The sequence below is a fragment of the Vigna umbellata genome, chromosome 1 (assembly GCF_029865625.1).
Source record: "Vigna umbellata cultivar VRB3 chromosome 1, Vumbellata_1.0, whole genome shotgun sequence".
Taxonomy (NCBI): Eukaryota; Viridiplantae; Streptophyta; class Magnoliopsida; order Fabales; family Fabaceae; genus Vigna; species Vigna umbellata.
Genome location: NC_142165.1, coordinates 19159259 through 19175633, shown reverse-complemented (window position 1 = coordinate 19175633; position 16375 = coordinate 19159259). Strand labels below are relative to the sequence as shown.

Below are 16375 nucleotides of genomic sequence, written 5' to 3'. Positions count from 1 at the left end.
CAAGGAAGTTAGAGTTGTAGATGTAGTTTTGTTGCTTAGATATTCATTGTAAATATAGTTTTGCTAGGGATTCATTGTAAAATTGTTGCTCATACAGTACAAAACCACCTTTTTCACAGTGATATAACATTAAACCAAAACCTCAATTTATTACGATTCCCACTTCAGTAACACAACTTCATTCCTTCCCATAGTCAAATACATAATCAGTACCATCCTAACAAAACGAAAAACCCTGCTAATTTCATCCTAACAAAACGACCAACACTACTACATTATGGATTTATCATCCATATTGAAATTACAATAATATTAAGCATACAAATCAAAAAAACCAACCCTATCAACACCTTTATCCATTTCTCCACAACCTTAACAGATTTATGCAAATCACTCATCATCTTCGTTCCACTTCCCATTTCTCCTGTCTTTGACAAACACTCATGCTTTTCTTCCCACTTCACATTCGTATAGCTTTTCTCAATACCATCGTCACTACACCATTTGAAGAAATTGCAATCACCTTCATGTCCATTCTGTAAAAAAAATAATTAAAATGACTTTCTACTCAAACAAAATACTACTCATCCACGTTCTTTTACCTTGTACTTAGGGCAGCCCCAAAATTGCTTCCCTCTGTTCTTAGCAGTTCAAGTTGTTCTTACCATCATTTTCTTTCCACAAAGGCAAAGGGGTGATACACCATCAATCGTAGATACTCCACCACCACGAAAAACGACATCAGAGTTTTGATTTCGCCACCCATTGCATGTCGAAGATGAACAAGAATGCGACTTATGCATTTCATTATCCATCTCTTCGAATCGAAGAAAGAACGCACACCCTCGCGCTTCCAACTAGATGTTCTTCACCCACGAACCCTGGCGCTTCGAATCGAAGAAAGAATGCGATTTTTTCTCTCACACGAACCTTAACAATACGAACCCCCAATTTGTTTCCCCAATCTCAGTTGCATTTCTCAATTAAAGGGGCTACCCTTAAATTTTTTCATTTTTCCCACTTTGACCTTCCCTAAAACTGATTTCACCTCTGTGCATACAAATTTTTTAATACAAAACTAGTTTTTAGTGCCACGTATGCTTAGTAAATACATTGACCATGCCACGTAACCCATAGCCGTTTGTTCAATTTGACAACAGGCCTCTAATTTCTTAAATTTTACAAAAACAAAGACCCAATTGATACGCTGAAAAGAAATGGGACCTATTTGAGATTCCGGACCAAAATAGGAACCTATCGAGACATTAAACCTAAAATTAACTATTAACAATGTAATAAATATAGTTATTTATTTTCTTAACTTTAATTATATTTATAAGTTTCAGAATAGATTTTTAATTAATATTAATATAATTATTGTCTAATATAACTGATAAACATATATTAAGACGGATATCTAATTAATTATTAATCGAATAATATATATATATATATATATATATATATATATATATATATATATTTCTAAGTATAATATGTCATCTTAAACGGAACAAATTAATTATATATAACTTGCATAAATAACTAAACAATTTCGATCTCACAATTTAATGCAAATTAAATAAATAGTATTTGGTCATTTTAAGACCAAATACTTGAATAATATTTCTCAACTGATAAAATCAGCAAAACCTCAAAAACACTCACCAATAAAAAAAAAGTAAAGATATTTTAGAACAGGAAAAAGCTTACTATAATTTGAGTTTTGATTGAAGAAAAATATATTTTAATTAGCTGGATGTACTTATGAAAAAATAACAAATAAAGAAATAAATAGTTTAAGAAAATAGTTAGAAATAATGTATACAAAAACAAGAAAAAGAAGTTGGGTGAAAAAAAATTAAAAAGGTCATCACTTCACATGGTTAAAATTTTAAAGAGATAAAAAAAAACTAACTCTTCTTTTTCATAATTGAGACATGAAAAGCATGGAAGTGAGTATAAGATGGAAAAACATTATAAAGTGTTAAATGCAAAACATGAGTATGCAAAAGAAAATACTGTGAAGCTTAATATCCATGAATAATTATTGAAAATATTACGTTTAATTAATTGTTTTTAACTTTGACATATCCCTTAAATTTGATTCTTTTAATAACTTACGCTGTATTCGTTTGAAGGGAAATAACTGTTCACGGTGATTGGCGATGATGGATTTGGAAAACGAGCGTTGTTCTCTTGCGATGATTTGGGACGATGGAACAGCGCTGATTTGCGAGATAGCACTGTTGAACTTATCTCACCAATTTGCGAGGATTTGCTCTGATTTAATACACAAAGACTCATATGCCCTGACCAAACGTGGAAGCAGCGGGGGTTGAAGAAGTGATAACAGGTTACAACAGAGTGTAACCGGTTACAAAGTGTAACACAAAAGAGTGGCGTAACCGGTTACAGAAGAGTGTAACCGATTACAGAAGAATGAAGTTTTGGTGGCACACGCGTAACCGGTTACAGGCTATATATTTTTCAGTTTTTTTTATAATTATTTTAATATTATAATTTAAAAAGATCTACATCTTAATAAAATTAGGTATATTATATTTTCTAATTTATTAAAAATAAGTTGATTATTTAATTTTTATAATTTTTAAACATTAATTTTATAAATTATTCATAATTTGTTTTTCTTTATAAACATTTTTACAATTAAATATAACATTTTATATTACTTTTATAACTAGGGGCATTTTGGTAATCTTTAATTTCTACCAATTAAACTAATTTTTAAAATCTATCACATTAATCAAATCCTACACTAATTCTCACAAACTTTACTTCCAAATCCACTCTCAATTACCCACAAATCCACTCAAAAAAACAACAAAAAAATTACCCTCAAATCCATTCGAATCATCTCCTTCAAATCACTCTAAACCAAAAAAGCCTTAGTAGCATCCAAATAGTGTCGAAAATATCTGCCACTTTGATCATTGAACTTTGCATAAATAGAAAAGGTTACCCTCTTTCTTCTCATTATACACCTTTATAAAATGAAACTTTGTATTCATATATTTTATATCATTTTGCATTTCATGGTCAAGATATAAAAAAAAATAAAATTATTGGTATTATTCAAACAATATTGTATTATAAAATTTTAAAATACAAAGTATGAAACTTGGCCCAAAAAAAAGTAAAGTAGATATTTATTATTATCCTCAGCCTAGAGAAGAGAGCATCACAACGGCTACACACAAATTAAAATCCCACAATATATGCAAAATGATACCCTCTTCTTTCATTATTTCACTTGTTAAATAACTGTGAATTTTATATAGTGTTTATTGTTGATTTTTAATTATTAAATGAATTTAAATCTTAAATAGGAATATTTTCATCTCATGATTTTCATAAAATATTTAAAAATAATACATAATTAAAAATTATTTTTATTCCACATGCTAAGTGTTTTTGGTTAGAGTTTTTCTTAATTATATGGAAAAAAATCTGTTAAACAAAAGAAACCCAAGTTACTTAATCTTTCTGTTTAGTACAAACATTAGATATTAATCTTGTCTTATAAAAAATTATAAATTATTTTCATTTATAATTTCTTTATTTTTCTCATCTAGTTGCCAAAATTATGATGGTTAAAAAATCATAAAAGTAAAATTTATAATGGATATTGAATTATTTATTTAATAAATATATATAATTTTGTATAATTTTTATATAAATTATTTAATGAGTATATATATATATATGTAATTTGAATATAAAATATAAAATAATTAAAGTGTTTTCTACACCACTCTCTTCCATTATAGACGGAATGTTGCATTACAAACATCGCTATTTTTTTATTCATTAGTTTTTCAAAGATTGAAACTGAAACAGGGAACAATTAAAGCTTATGCGTGTTTCCTTCCTCGATTTCATCCAAAACTTAAATAAATTATTTTAATAAAATTAAACAGATTAAAATAAAAATTATACACTTTATTAAATTATAAGAACAAATTTATACAACTTTTAAACATGAAACCAACAATAAAAAACATTAAGCCGTTCTCTTTAAATTAATTTTATTGGGAGGATTTTTAGTATTTACATTTATATTAGTTTTATTTTTATAGCTGTTCTAATTTTATCTTTTTTATTTTTATGTCTACAAATAGGATAGAAAATGCGGACATGCATGCTAAGTTTTTGTAAATTTTTTTTTCATGTAAAATATTGAGATGTAATATTTTAATAACTTTACTTTTATTTAATTAAATTAGAATTGTTAGTTATATTATTTTATTTTTAACTAGTTTATTATTATTTTTTAATTGTACTTCAGGTTTAACTTATATTTTTTTATTATAAACCAGAGTTAGAGTCTATCTTAATTATATTTATTGGTCATTGGATGTATTGTTCTTTATGTTTTAGACCATCCATTAATGTCTAGTCTTACGTTTATGTATTAAAAGTCTCACATCAACTAGAGATAAGGTCAATTTAGAATATCTAAGTGAGTGTAAATCTCATCTTATAAACCAGTTTTATAGAGTTCAGTTATGTTTAAAGTTTATTTCTTAACATTGTATCTAAAGTCAAGTTCTTTTGAGAAAAAAATTTATGTCCCCATTGTCAGCGTCCACTATTTGCTACCTATGTTCACCGACGTTCTTCGTAGGAGAGTCTATTTCTAGGTGCTTTAATGAATAAATGAGACAATTTATTGTTTGTCAACGGTGCGTCATCATTTTCGTCGTCCACCGTGAAGGGGGAAGTTTGTTTTTATGTGGTCCAATCTATTCCCTGCAATCTATTACTCTTAGTCACTACATGCCCATATTTGTTATTAATGACAATCCAGTCCTTGCAATTTGTCGTTATCCACTATTGCAAGCCCACATTAGTTACTAATGGTAATCTAGTTTTTGCAGTTTGTCATTGTCCGCCACTGTTGGCCATCTAGTACTGATGATAATCTTCATTGTCAAAGTCATCATAATTGAAGTTTCGTTGTTGTCCACGACTTTCAAATATTATTCTCCACAATTATCGTTAATTGTTTGTCGACCTCTATCGTACTCGTACTCTTTCTCAACTGGATGTCAATAATGATTTCTCAACTACGATTTGCAAGAAGAAATTTATATGGAACAACCTCTCATATTTGTTGCTCAAGGGAGTCTTCTGAGATAGTATTCGGCCTTCTATGTCATATTCACAAATCATTAACAATTTTGTATCATAGAAACCCATATTTTCACTAAGTCTTTATTGATTATATTAGTAATAAGCTTGATATATACTATTTATATACAACAGATGGGAGTGTTAAATATATTATTTTTATCTTATGTTTGTCTTTTATTTTTAATCAGTTTATTATTATTCTTTATTTGTATTTTGGGCTTAACCCAAAATTCTTGTATTATAAATAAAATACTATGTGTATATTCAAGAGAGATTAATCTCAGATATAGTTTTCAGTATATTCAACAAGTATGAATACTAAAATTTATAAACATATTTTTTAAATAAGTAGTATACATAATTTTATAATTTCTAATTTTTAAATATAAACTTGTTGAAAATACAAATTACTTTGAATTAAATTAAAATTAGAAAAATACGTGAATAAGATAACTACTTTTTAGATGAAAAAAACATAAATAAATAAGTAGTTTAAAAAAATATATACACTTGACATGTTAGGTTAATATTGGATTCATGAATTTAACTCAATGTGAGTCAAATGCACATCATTGCATAGTTGACTCATGCGAATTGCATGAACGACTTAAACATACAAATAAGCTAAAATATTCAATTGATTATATATTTTTCCTTACAGTCTCATACTGATCATACTGAAATCCCTACTTAAAAGTTATTTTAGTTATAAATTAATAAAATTGTAATCTAATCTTTTGTTTAGTTTTATATGGATTTTTTTTGTCTCCATTATCTAAGTTATGGTACTAAAAGGTAATTTGTTTTCCACTACAGGGACTGATTTTTGTTGATATTATTTATTTTGAAATGTATTATCTAATATACCTTAATTGTGATAATATATTAATCTAACTTTACAATTTAATAATGTGTGGAGTTTAAAAAAAAAGGATGATGATAGATATTATATTAAAATATGATGTGAATAAATGCAAAAAGTGATGAAATGAGTAGTTGATGAATGATGAAGAAGGAGGTTTATTGATAGGAAAAATTGTCGTCATTAATTGGCATGCTTACATAAGAAGGTCTATGTCTGAGAGCTACTATCCACAAGAAAGTACGTTCAACAGCTACACTACAAACCCTATAGCAGTGTTCTTGCCATTTCTCTCTCTCATTCACACGTCAAAACAATTCCCTCGTGCCTTTGTTGTTACATTGTGTAAGGAAAGCCTTGGCTTTTCTTTACCCCATTTGAGTCATGTTCCTATTCACGTTAGCATCTTGTTTAAAAATGGCTAAAAAACCAAAGGGTCTTCACCAAAGTGTTTCTGAGGCCCCCTACCCTTGCTGTTAACATCAGAGAAAGAGAGAGAATACTGATATTTTTGTTGCATTGCATTTGCAGTGACTGAACAAAATGATAATAATAGTGATAGAAATAGTAATAGGTGTTTGTTGTTTAGGTGTGAGGACTGAGGAGGACAAAAGAGATCAGAGAGGGCCCGTTAAAGGCTGCACCACAAATGAGTGGCACTGCACCAAAGGCTACTACCAATGTCTACTGTGTTCTCTCTCTCCTTCCTTGCTTTTACTCCTTCGTGGCCCTTCTACCTCCATCTATCTCAAACACCTTTTTCATCCATCTCCAACACTAGGTGCAACATCTACCTCTTTTCGCTCTTTGTTTGTTATGTAAGCTATCTTTTCTTCTTGAGCCTTTACATACATTTTACACACTCTTCCATGCTTTTGGTTTTCTTCGGGTGCTTGTCTTTTTTCTGTTTGCTAAAAGACCACATAAGACGTACATATATGTTTGTGTGTTTTTTTGTAAGAGAATTTAATAGCTTATTAGTCTTTACCATCGTGCTTTCTGCTTATGCTTTATAAATTGTAATCTTTGAGGTCAAATTTGATGACTCTATATCCTTTAGAACATAGTACAGGCAGTTTCTTATTTTTCATGCTCCTTTTTTTTTGTTTTCTAGGTTCTTGGAGGGAAACTAGACATCCTTTGAAGAAGTGTTCCAGTGATGGCTCAGCTTGTTCTGGTGCGTGATAAGGTTGTTTTACTTGGTTTTTCTTTTGACTTAGTCCTTCTCTTGAAATCATTTGTGTCAACTTTAGTTTACAGAAGTAGTCCAAAAGCCTCTTTTTTTTTATTATTATTATTGTTAATTTCGCCTTTCATCTTTCAGTAAGTGTTCTAGTTTGGAATGATGATAAATTAAGTCACAATGTAGGAGAGTTCTCTACTGCTATTTTTGTTGCTGCCTTGTTCTGATTTTCTTTTCCTGTTTGTAGCATGGAGCTATTTCCATTTTCTTCAAGGGAGTAAGGTGATTCTTCCAAAAAAGGGGATAACTACAATTCTTCTAAGAAGGGGAGAAGGAGATTCTACTAGTCCAGATGACCATGAATTTGAACCAAAACCAAGCCACTCTGGAGGTAATGCTGTTTTGAAAGGCTATTGAAGAAGTATCAAGTGCCTCTTTTTACATTTCCCAGATGGAGAATAATATGTACAGTGCTTCACTGGACATTGCTGGCAGAAATTCTGCTGTCATAGAAGAAATTGCACAGCATTTAGCACCGAAGCCACTGATTCAATGCTACTCATTTGACCTCAATAACCAAAACCACATTATAAATGGAATTCCAGTTCTTGCTGCAGAACAAGGTGAACCTAGAAGTGATGTCCATGTAGATGGTTGCTTCATAAACCCAGCTAGAATTGCTGATTCCAATTCATTTGTCTCAATACAAGGAAAGAGTATTGTAGGAGATGCCTCAAATCCCATTAACAGTGCCATTCAAGAGCATTTAGCTGGAGGAAGGCCAATTGCTTCTGCTGCTTCACTTGCTGATAGAATAGGCCTTCAAGAAAATCTGCAGAGTTCAGCAGCTTTGCCTCATTCAATGAGTTCATTGGAGGCACTGGGACCATACATCTTCAATAATTGGCAAGATACATCAAACCCTTTGGCTGCAACTTTTGGTGATCATGCCTATGATGAATTATCAAGTATTCAGAAGTGGAATGTGAACAAGTTTCTGAAAGCTCCAGAGGCCAATGGGACTGAGATCCAGGCTTATTCTTCCATAGGAAACCTGGTTCAAAATGGATGGACATCATCAAGTGTTGCAAGCTTGGGAAATTTTGCCTATAATTCCTCTAATTGCAGTAAAGAACTGTCACTAAGTCTTTCAAGATCTCCTCCAACTACAGGTCAGTGCTCAGAGATGAGCTGCTCCAACGCATCTCGCAGCATGAATGGAAGAAGTTCAGGCTTGGAGCAACCTTCCTGCAGCAGCAAGGAACTGTGTATGAGATTAGGTTCCAACAAACATGTCCAGTTTTCACCAGCAATATTGGGGTCCAGATATCTTGCTGGAGTTCAAGAGATATTTGCTCAAATTGCCACATACTCATTTGAAAATGTAGAGCTAATGAATTACCCAGCTTCTGGTGTTAGAGCAGGAGGAAATAAGTCAGCTTCAGCTTTCATACCAAAGAGAAGGGTAGCGAGTAATCAGAATGAAAATTCAATGTATGGAGCACATGCAGAAGAGTCTCCATCGGAAAGACATGCAGCTGATTCAAACAAATCCCAACTTCTCATGCTTCTACAACTGGTAAAATGCTACCTCTTCCACTCATCAGTGGCACATAACTTATGGTCATGATTTAATTATATGTTCAAATGTGCTTGCTCTGCAGTTATCATTTTTGAACATTAAAGTTTATGCATGGAAAAAGGGCAAAAATATATTATATGGTTGCAGATGATAAACCATATGTATATTAACCTTAGGAAAACAAATATGTGAAAGTTTTGATTTTGACATAGTTACAGCAATGGACTAATGCCCTTTATGATTAGGTGGAGAATGGATATAGCCAGTGTTTGGATGAGGTTCATACTGTGGCATCTGCGTTCCATGCTGCTACTGAGTTGGATCCACACATGCATGCACATTTTGCACTTCAAACCATCTCTCTCTTGTACAAGGACTTGAGAGAGAGGATTAGCAACTGTATTCGTGCAATGGGACCAGATTTTAACAGCTTGTGTTCAGAAGAGGAGAAGGAATGGTCTCTTGAAACTTCGTTCATTCAAAAGCAATGGGCTCTGCAGCAGTTGAAGAAAAAAGATCAGTTATGGAGACCCCAAAGGGGATTGCCAGAGAGATCTGTCTCAGTTCTACGCGCTTGGATGTTTCAGAATTTCCTCCATCCGTGAGTTTCTTTATTCCAAGATATTGAATTTCTTTACAACAACTTTTAGCTTTTAGATTGCAGAGACATCAAACAAGAGAACTTACATAAGTTGTTTTGAATTATGAAAGAGGTCTTGTTTGGATAAATTTCAGCAAAAACACTCATAAGAGAAGTAAATAAGAAGATAGAATGGATTACACAGAGTAGTTGTTTTTGTTTTCAATTCGTGGATCTACCCTCAAATGCATGTTTATTTATATGATATGATGTGATGGATTTCAGGTATCCTAAAGATGCAGAGAAGCATTCATTGGCAGTAAAAAGTGGGTTAACAAGAAGCCAGGTACTTGTTACTCTCCTGTTAGAAACATCCTTTCTACCTGTTTGAGATGATGTTGTATTTATGGTTGATTTAGCAGGTATCCAATTGGTTTATCAATGCACGTGTTCGATTATGGAAGCCTATGATTGAGGAAATGTATGCTGAAATGAGTAGAAGAAAAGCTTGTAGAAATGAAGAAGGATTGGAGAGCACTCACAGAAGCAGGATGAGCATGAACAGTCAAATGTTGAATATCAATTGAAGTTGAAGATAGTCATATAATATAATATGACATTATTATTATTACTATGTTTTTGGATCAAGTGAGTAATTTGACACTGCTGAAATCAGAATTGTGAATAATGCTGTGCTTAGTTCAATATTTAGGAGAAGATACGTTATCTTGAAAGAGGTGCTTTCATAGAATGGATTATGATTTGCAGTTGCTAACATGGAATTTATTTGACTGTCCAAAATGCCTCTTTTGGTTTTGGTTAGATTGTAAATTCCGTGCTGCTCTGTAGCACTTAGAAGAGAAGTGATTTTTTTTGCCTATTCATCAAGTGGACCGACTATTTATAAACGTGAAATTTTTTTGAAAGAATACACGTATTTTTTTTTTAAATTATAGTGTTGCGAAAATACAAATTTATTTTAAAATTTTGCCGACAAAAAAAAATCTTATTATTGTAAAATAAATTTCACTTGAAACAAATGGTCTTTCTTTTCGTTGATTACAACAATTAAAATTATATTTTCTTTATAAAAACGTGTTTACTACATTAATGTAATAAATACTTTGAATGAAAAAGATCATTTTTACATGTTTAAAATCAATTTTAAAGAGTTATGTTGATAAAATTTATAAAACTAGCATTTTTAAAATCCGTAAATGTATAAAAAATACATCTTTATATAATTACTGATTTGCAAAGTTAAAATGATTTTATTATATTGAGTGCATGAAATTAGCAGAAAAATATCATTTGATTTAATTTAAATTTGAAAATGATAGTATATTAAAACAATAATATTTTTAAAGCATTTTAATGTTAAAATCAGTTTAACAAGAAAAAAATTATAGCGTACACGATATAAGAACATTATAATGATATTGAATTGGATAATCATTTGATAGTTCTACTTTTTAACTATGTATTTAACTGATATATATGCTGAACTTTATCGATTCCTCCTAGCATACAATTCGCTAATTAACCGCATCCTATTTATCAGTACGAATGCAGCGTAACACGGGCAATTCCATATCCTGAATAAACATTTGGCTGTGAACTTTGAAAGACGAGGCAATTAAATTCCAAGAATCCTTCATATTTTCAAAATTCAATTATACTTATCGACAGCGAATAAGATGTCGAAAACAAGAAAATACTACAAAGAGGAGATAGCACAGTAATTTCCTCATCGTCTCCCGGTTTGCTGTTTATACAATTTTAACCAGAACTTTCATCTCCCCCAACCAATATGGAAACAACAATACCGAAGCTTTACAAGTATTCAGGCTTGAGACTAAAATCTATGACTGATTACAAATGAAAGAATGACTATATTGATTTCTTATTTTCTTATCTCCTTATCTACAACGATCACTCACTCCGTTCCATCACCAGTATCCCAGTCTTTATTCATCTATATCTATATTTCCATAGAAATTCGTGTCTTTATGGGTTTCAATTTTAAACCCATACTCTCTGGGGAGTAAAGCTCGGGAGATATGCAAGATGGACTCAAGGGGCTTCTTGGGCTGACACTCAGCTTCGATGGCTTGTACAAGCCATATCCCATCAGAAAGTACTCCATCGGTATTAACATCGCATGAGGCTGCTCCTCTGTTACCATTGATCCACATGCTTGAACCTGTTGTTTCACCAGCAGTTATAGTAAAGCTAAACCCGATTGCAATATTACAGAATCTTATCACAGATTAATAAACTATTTTCAATACCTCAACTAAGGCACTGAATCGTCTGTCCAATTTCGAAGTCATGTGGAGAGCCTCCGAGTGAAATGGTGACATATCCCCAACAAAAATAAGTGAACGGCACTGTAATTTTCTCAACCCTTCACTTATGTCAGGTCTCCTGTTAGGTCCCAAAATGAAGTTAAATGAAAAAGAAATATATCTATAAGCAAACAAGTATATTGCTATCCAGAGCATACTGAACTAAAGCCCTGTCATACTTGTGCAGCCAAGAATACAATTATAATAACCGCTTTCTGAGTGATGTTGCAACCTTTGAAATAATAAATATCTACAGGGGCAATTGCCAATTCTAAACACCACGCCCCCTCAAAATGAAATACGAGAATACTATTTTGGAACTGTAATCATACCCGTTAATAGCCTCCAGGAATCGCCACACATTCAAACTCTGCCTCTCATCCAACAACTGTAAGAAAATATAGATTATAGTGTTCAGGTTCAAACAAATAGCTACCAGTAAAGTGTTCAGGTTGCAGATTGCTCGAGCTCACTTAATGGATGATGTAGTAGGCATCCAATTTGTGAGGTTTTTTCTTTTTTTCTCTTTTCTCCTGTTTTTAATTTCTGACGCATAAAAAATATCTAGCTCTCTGTTATTACCCTGTTCCTAGATGAAAATGAAACAAAAAATAAAATGTTGACCAACCCTTCGGCAAGCTTTAACAATATCCGACTCCGGCAATTGTGTACCACCTCGAATTTCCTATCACCACCAATCAAAGTCAATGTTTCAGCACAAAACAATGGAAGTAAAACAAGGAATACTTTTGGAGGCAAAGATATACCTTGCTGAAGTACCGCTTCAGCAATATTTCCTTTACTACGCCACACATGCCATAGAAGTATAGCAAATTTGACAGGACCTGCAAATATTTTAAAATCGTCAGAAAAGAATGAGATTAGCTTTTAGAACAAAACAATCTTTCAGCATAGGAACAGAACCTTGTTGTACAACCATTCAGCCCAAGATGGTTCTTTACATAGAGGCGAAACAAGTATCAAACCAAGAACACGTTGTCTATACTTCATCTGTTGTCAAGTGTTAGAAAGACCTGGAGTATCTTAGGGACATTTAAGGAGACAAACACACATGAATACTCACAGCAAATAAGGTAAGAACGTAAGCCCCAGCAGTTACTCCCATACACATGACTGCGCTAAGACTGCAAAACAGGAACAAGTAAAGGATAAATCAGCTTCTATGGCCAGTACCCATCACTTTCAATCTGTGGAACTTGGAGTCAACTTAGAAATTTAAAAACGAATAAGAAAGGCTCCAAAATAATTTCTTTATGTCACTAAATGGGAAGCAACATCTACTTAAGCTAAACACTCACCCGAAAAAGTTGAGAACCTCAGCTATTTGATCAGCTAAGTCATCTACAGAAAGAATTGGGTAATCTGGATCGATTGGAGCAGCTCCTAACTGCAATAACTCTTGAAGAAAGCACAGCATGATAAGGAACCAGGTATATTATAAACGTTCAACAATGTAGAAATTGAAAACAGAAGGAGACAAGAATCAAGCAACAACATTGTACAGCTTCAAGATACAAACCTCATGCCCAGGTGGACTAATGTGATAAATGCAGAAATTGTGGAGCAGAAGGTAATATGCCTCGGGACAAAATAATAACCCCTGAAAGCAGGAGACATCTGATGAAACCACATGCATAAAAAGAAAGGTTAGATTGTCAGTGCATTACAAAAAAGAAAAAGGTGTTGAATTGAGAATAATCAATGTGTGGCAAAAATCACTAAACGTCAATTGTGGATTTTATTTTGCCTGCATCAAAACTTTTAGGAGCAAGCCTAAAATTTTCAGAAAATAAATACATAGTTTCAGGAGCGGGAAAGTTCAAATGTTTAATTTTTATAAAAACTGATATATACAACAACAAAAAAAAGTTGACTTGAGAGTAATCCATATCTGGTAAAAATCATCAAACAAATAAATAGTTTCAGGAGCAGAAAGAGAAAATGTATAATATTTTATGAAAACTAACACATATTTCAATGCCAGCACGTGCCAGATTTAAAACTCTGGTTAAACTGAATCTACTTAAATGTACTGGGAAATAATTTTTAACCATAACAATAGGAACAAATCCATAAAAGCTATAACTTTAAGATATAAAGTGCAATGTTCTTATGCAAAATTAGACGGGGTGATTAACGAGATATACGTCAAATGTAAAATCCGCTTGACTTACAATTTAAAGCCAAATCTGGATATGTGATAAGTGCTGGCTTATCCTGGTCTCCGTATACAGAAACGGATATAGAACCATGGCGTGTTCTGATGATATGTTCCTGCACAAGCATATGAGTAGCATACTAATCACTAACGGCACAGAAAGTTAACAGAAAAGGACAACAAAGTGCTCATTACATATCATTGCCTTTCTATTTTTATAAAAACAAACAGGGAAGGAATCGTATAAGTGAGCAAAAAATAATCTATAGCACGTTTGAGTTTTTGTTGACGACGAGTAATGGTAGAATACATTATTAGAAGCTCCTTTTGAAAGAAAATCATTATTCTACCCTTATCACAATAAAAGAAAGAAATTCATTTTGCATGAATTGACACTATTTTATTCAACAAAAGGTCTTCAATCATGTGTGACCAATTAAGTATGTGCACCAAAGACGCGTAGAAACACTTGGGGCAGCAAAATCAAATAACAAAACGTAACTCATGCAAAGAAGCAACCCATAACAAGCCACAAAGAAAACCTTTCAAGGCGGAAACAATGTAGATTACATGTGAAGAAGCACCTTTTGAAAGAAAATCATTATTCTACTCTTATCACAATAGAAAAAGAAATTCATTTTTATGAATGGACAAAATAAAAAATTTTATGCCATCACCTAAGTACAAATCAATTAAAATATTATTTTAAATTATTTATTACAAAAATCAACAATATTAAAATACATGTCAAACTGTAATGAGACAATAGTGCATAAAAGTATATTTAAATTAAACTCTTAAAAAAGTTGGTTTTCTTATAAGAAACAATATTCCGCCATCAACTAATCAGAAATCATCATCAGTATCACTTTTGAATTAGTTATTACAAAACTAAACAATGTAAAATATTTTCATATTATCCGTCCAGAGTATTAACTAAAGAAAAAAAAAAACAAATTTAAAAATCTAAAACCACAATCTAATTTCTTTAACCATATAGGCATGATAACACACTAACACAACGTCTTCACCATTTTGCAAAACCCTTAGACAACATCGAAAAGCTGGGTTATTCTTAACAACTGTAATTGCAGCAACCATTTGCCTTGGGGAGATTCACAACGCAAAAGCTGGGTTATTCTTAACATCAACCTCCATTACAGAACATAAGAAACAAAAAACAAATGAAAAACGCCGTTTCCGCTCGGGACGAAGAAACAAACTAACAAAAGCCCAAAAAACGCAATTGAAGCCATTCTCAGTGCTACAAGGGAATAGCAGTCAAACGCAGAACTCCAAAATTAAAAAAGAAAAAAAACGCTATTCTTATTGTTGTTGTAATGAATCGAACTAAAAGCGCAAAAAGAGATTTGATTGATTATAGAGTAAGTCCTGTAATGCAAAATAAGATTATTATCGCTATTCTTATTGTTGTTGTTGTTGCGTATAACATCAAATCGATAACAGAAAATCCAATGCAGAATCACAATAATCATAATTATGATAACGCCAATGATAATGAAGATAATAAAATTAATATACCTGAGGTGAAGGAGAGAAGGAATCGATGTCTAGCGAGTGAGAATCGCTTGAGGTTGAATCGGCCATGGAATGGAAAGTGATTCGAGAGTGGAATCGCGAATGCAGAATCGCGTTTTGTATCGATGCTGTTGTTATGGCAACACAACGAAACGAAACGAACAATGATGTGTTTGTTTGAGTGAGTGATGGTGGTGTTAATAAACTCGAGCGAGTCAAAACGAGTCACCGACGATTCCATGGCGTGGCACTTGTTTGTTTGGGGCCTCACCAGCCATCTGCATCAAACAAAAACAATCCTAACCTAACCCCACACTCTGGTCAACTTAACCACACTTGGGTAAGCCGACACATTTTTTTTTCTTCTTTTACAGCTTTTCTTCTTAGGTGGAGAATACAACAAAAAAATGGTAATAATAATGCACTTTTAATATATATATATTTTTTATATTTCTTTAATATTTTATTTTTATTTTAATAGAATACTTGTGAGGTTTCTTTTACTTTTCTTTCACATCATTGGTGATTGTCTATAGAGAAGTTTAAATTTTGTTTTAATATAAATTTTCAAGCAAATCTATATTTATATTAAGAATAATTTAGAAAGTTAATTTTTATTTTTTTAAAGTTTTGGATTTGAGATAGTATTAATTTTTTATATAATTATTTTTTATCTTTATTTTATATTAAGGGTAAAATATATTTGTAATATCTTATTTTAATGTGAGACTAAAATTTGTATTTTAATTGATATTTAAACTATCATATTTAATAGTTTTATATTGTTTAGAAGTCAAAGGTATAATTGTTTAAATATTTTATTTTTTGAAATATTTTTTAGAACCCATAGAATTTTATAAAAGAATATTTAAATTGTTTTAGATTTTGATTTTTAAATGATATTGAAATAGATTTAGATATTGATGATTTTGTAATATTTTGATA

General features: G+C 31.7%; 2 protein-coding genes across 4 annotated transcripts; one reads left to right on the top strand and one right to left on the bottom strand.

Annotated features, from left to right (window-relative positions):
* Positions 1-6621: 6621 nt before the first annotated feature.
* LOC124832688 (homeobox protein ATH1-like) lies at positions 6622-10241 on the top strand. 3 transcript variants are annotated; one of them, XM_047306951.2, is made up of 6 exons: positions 6622-6837; positions 7134-7196; positions 7450-8781; positions 9030-9385; positions 9650-9710; positions 9787-10241. In XM_047306951.2, the coding sequence occupies exons 3-6, from the start codon at positions 7654-7656 to the stop codon at positions 9949-9951; spliced, it is 1710 nt and encodes a 569-aa protein (XP_047162907.1). In that variant the 5' UTR covers positions 6622-6837; positions 7134-7196; positions 7450-7653; the 3' UTR covers positions 9952-10241. The 3 variants fall into 3 exon arrangements, with proteins under 3 accessions (XP_047162907.1, XP_047162911.1, XP_087963895.1); XM_047306955.2 differs by having other exon boundaries at positions 7134-7208; XM_088107769.1 differs by lacking the exon at positions 6622-6837 and adding an exon at positions 6872-6975 and having other exon boundaries at positions 7134-7208.
* A 764-nt stretch (positions 10242-11005) lies between these two features.
* Positions 11006-15681, bottom strand: NDL2 (N-MYC downregulated-like 2). Its single transcript, XM_047306948.2, has 11 exons — positions 15434-15681; positions 13908-14007; positions 13253-13350; positions 13032-13120; positions 12797-12857; positions 12637-12723; positions 12480-12557; positions 12341-12397; positions 12045-12100; positions 11656-11791; positions 11006-11567 (listed from the first exon to the last, which is right to left on the bottom strand). Exons 1-11 carry the CDS (start codon positions 15497-15499, stop codon positions 11346-11348), a joined length of 1050 nt encoding a protein of 349 aa, XP_047162904.1. The 5' UTR covers positions 15500-15681; the 3' UTR covers positions 11006-11345.
* Positions 15682-16375: the final 694 nt, after the last annotated feature.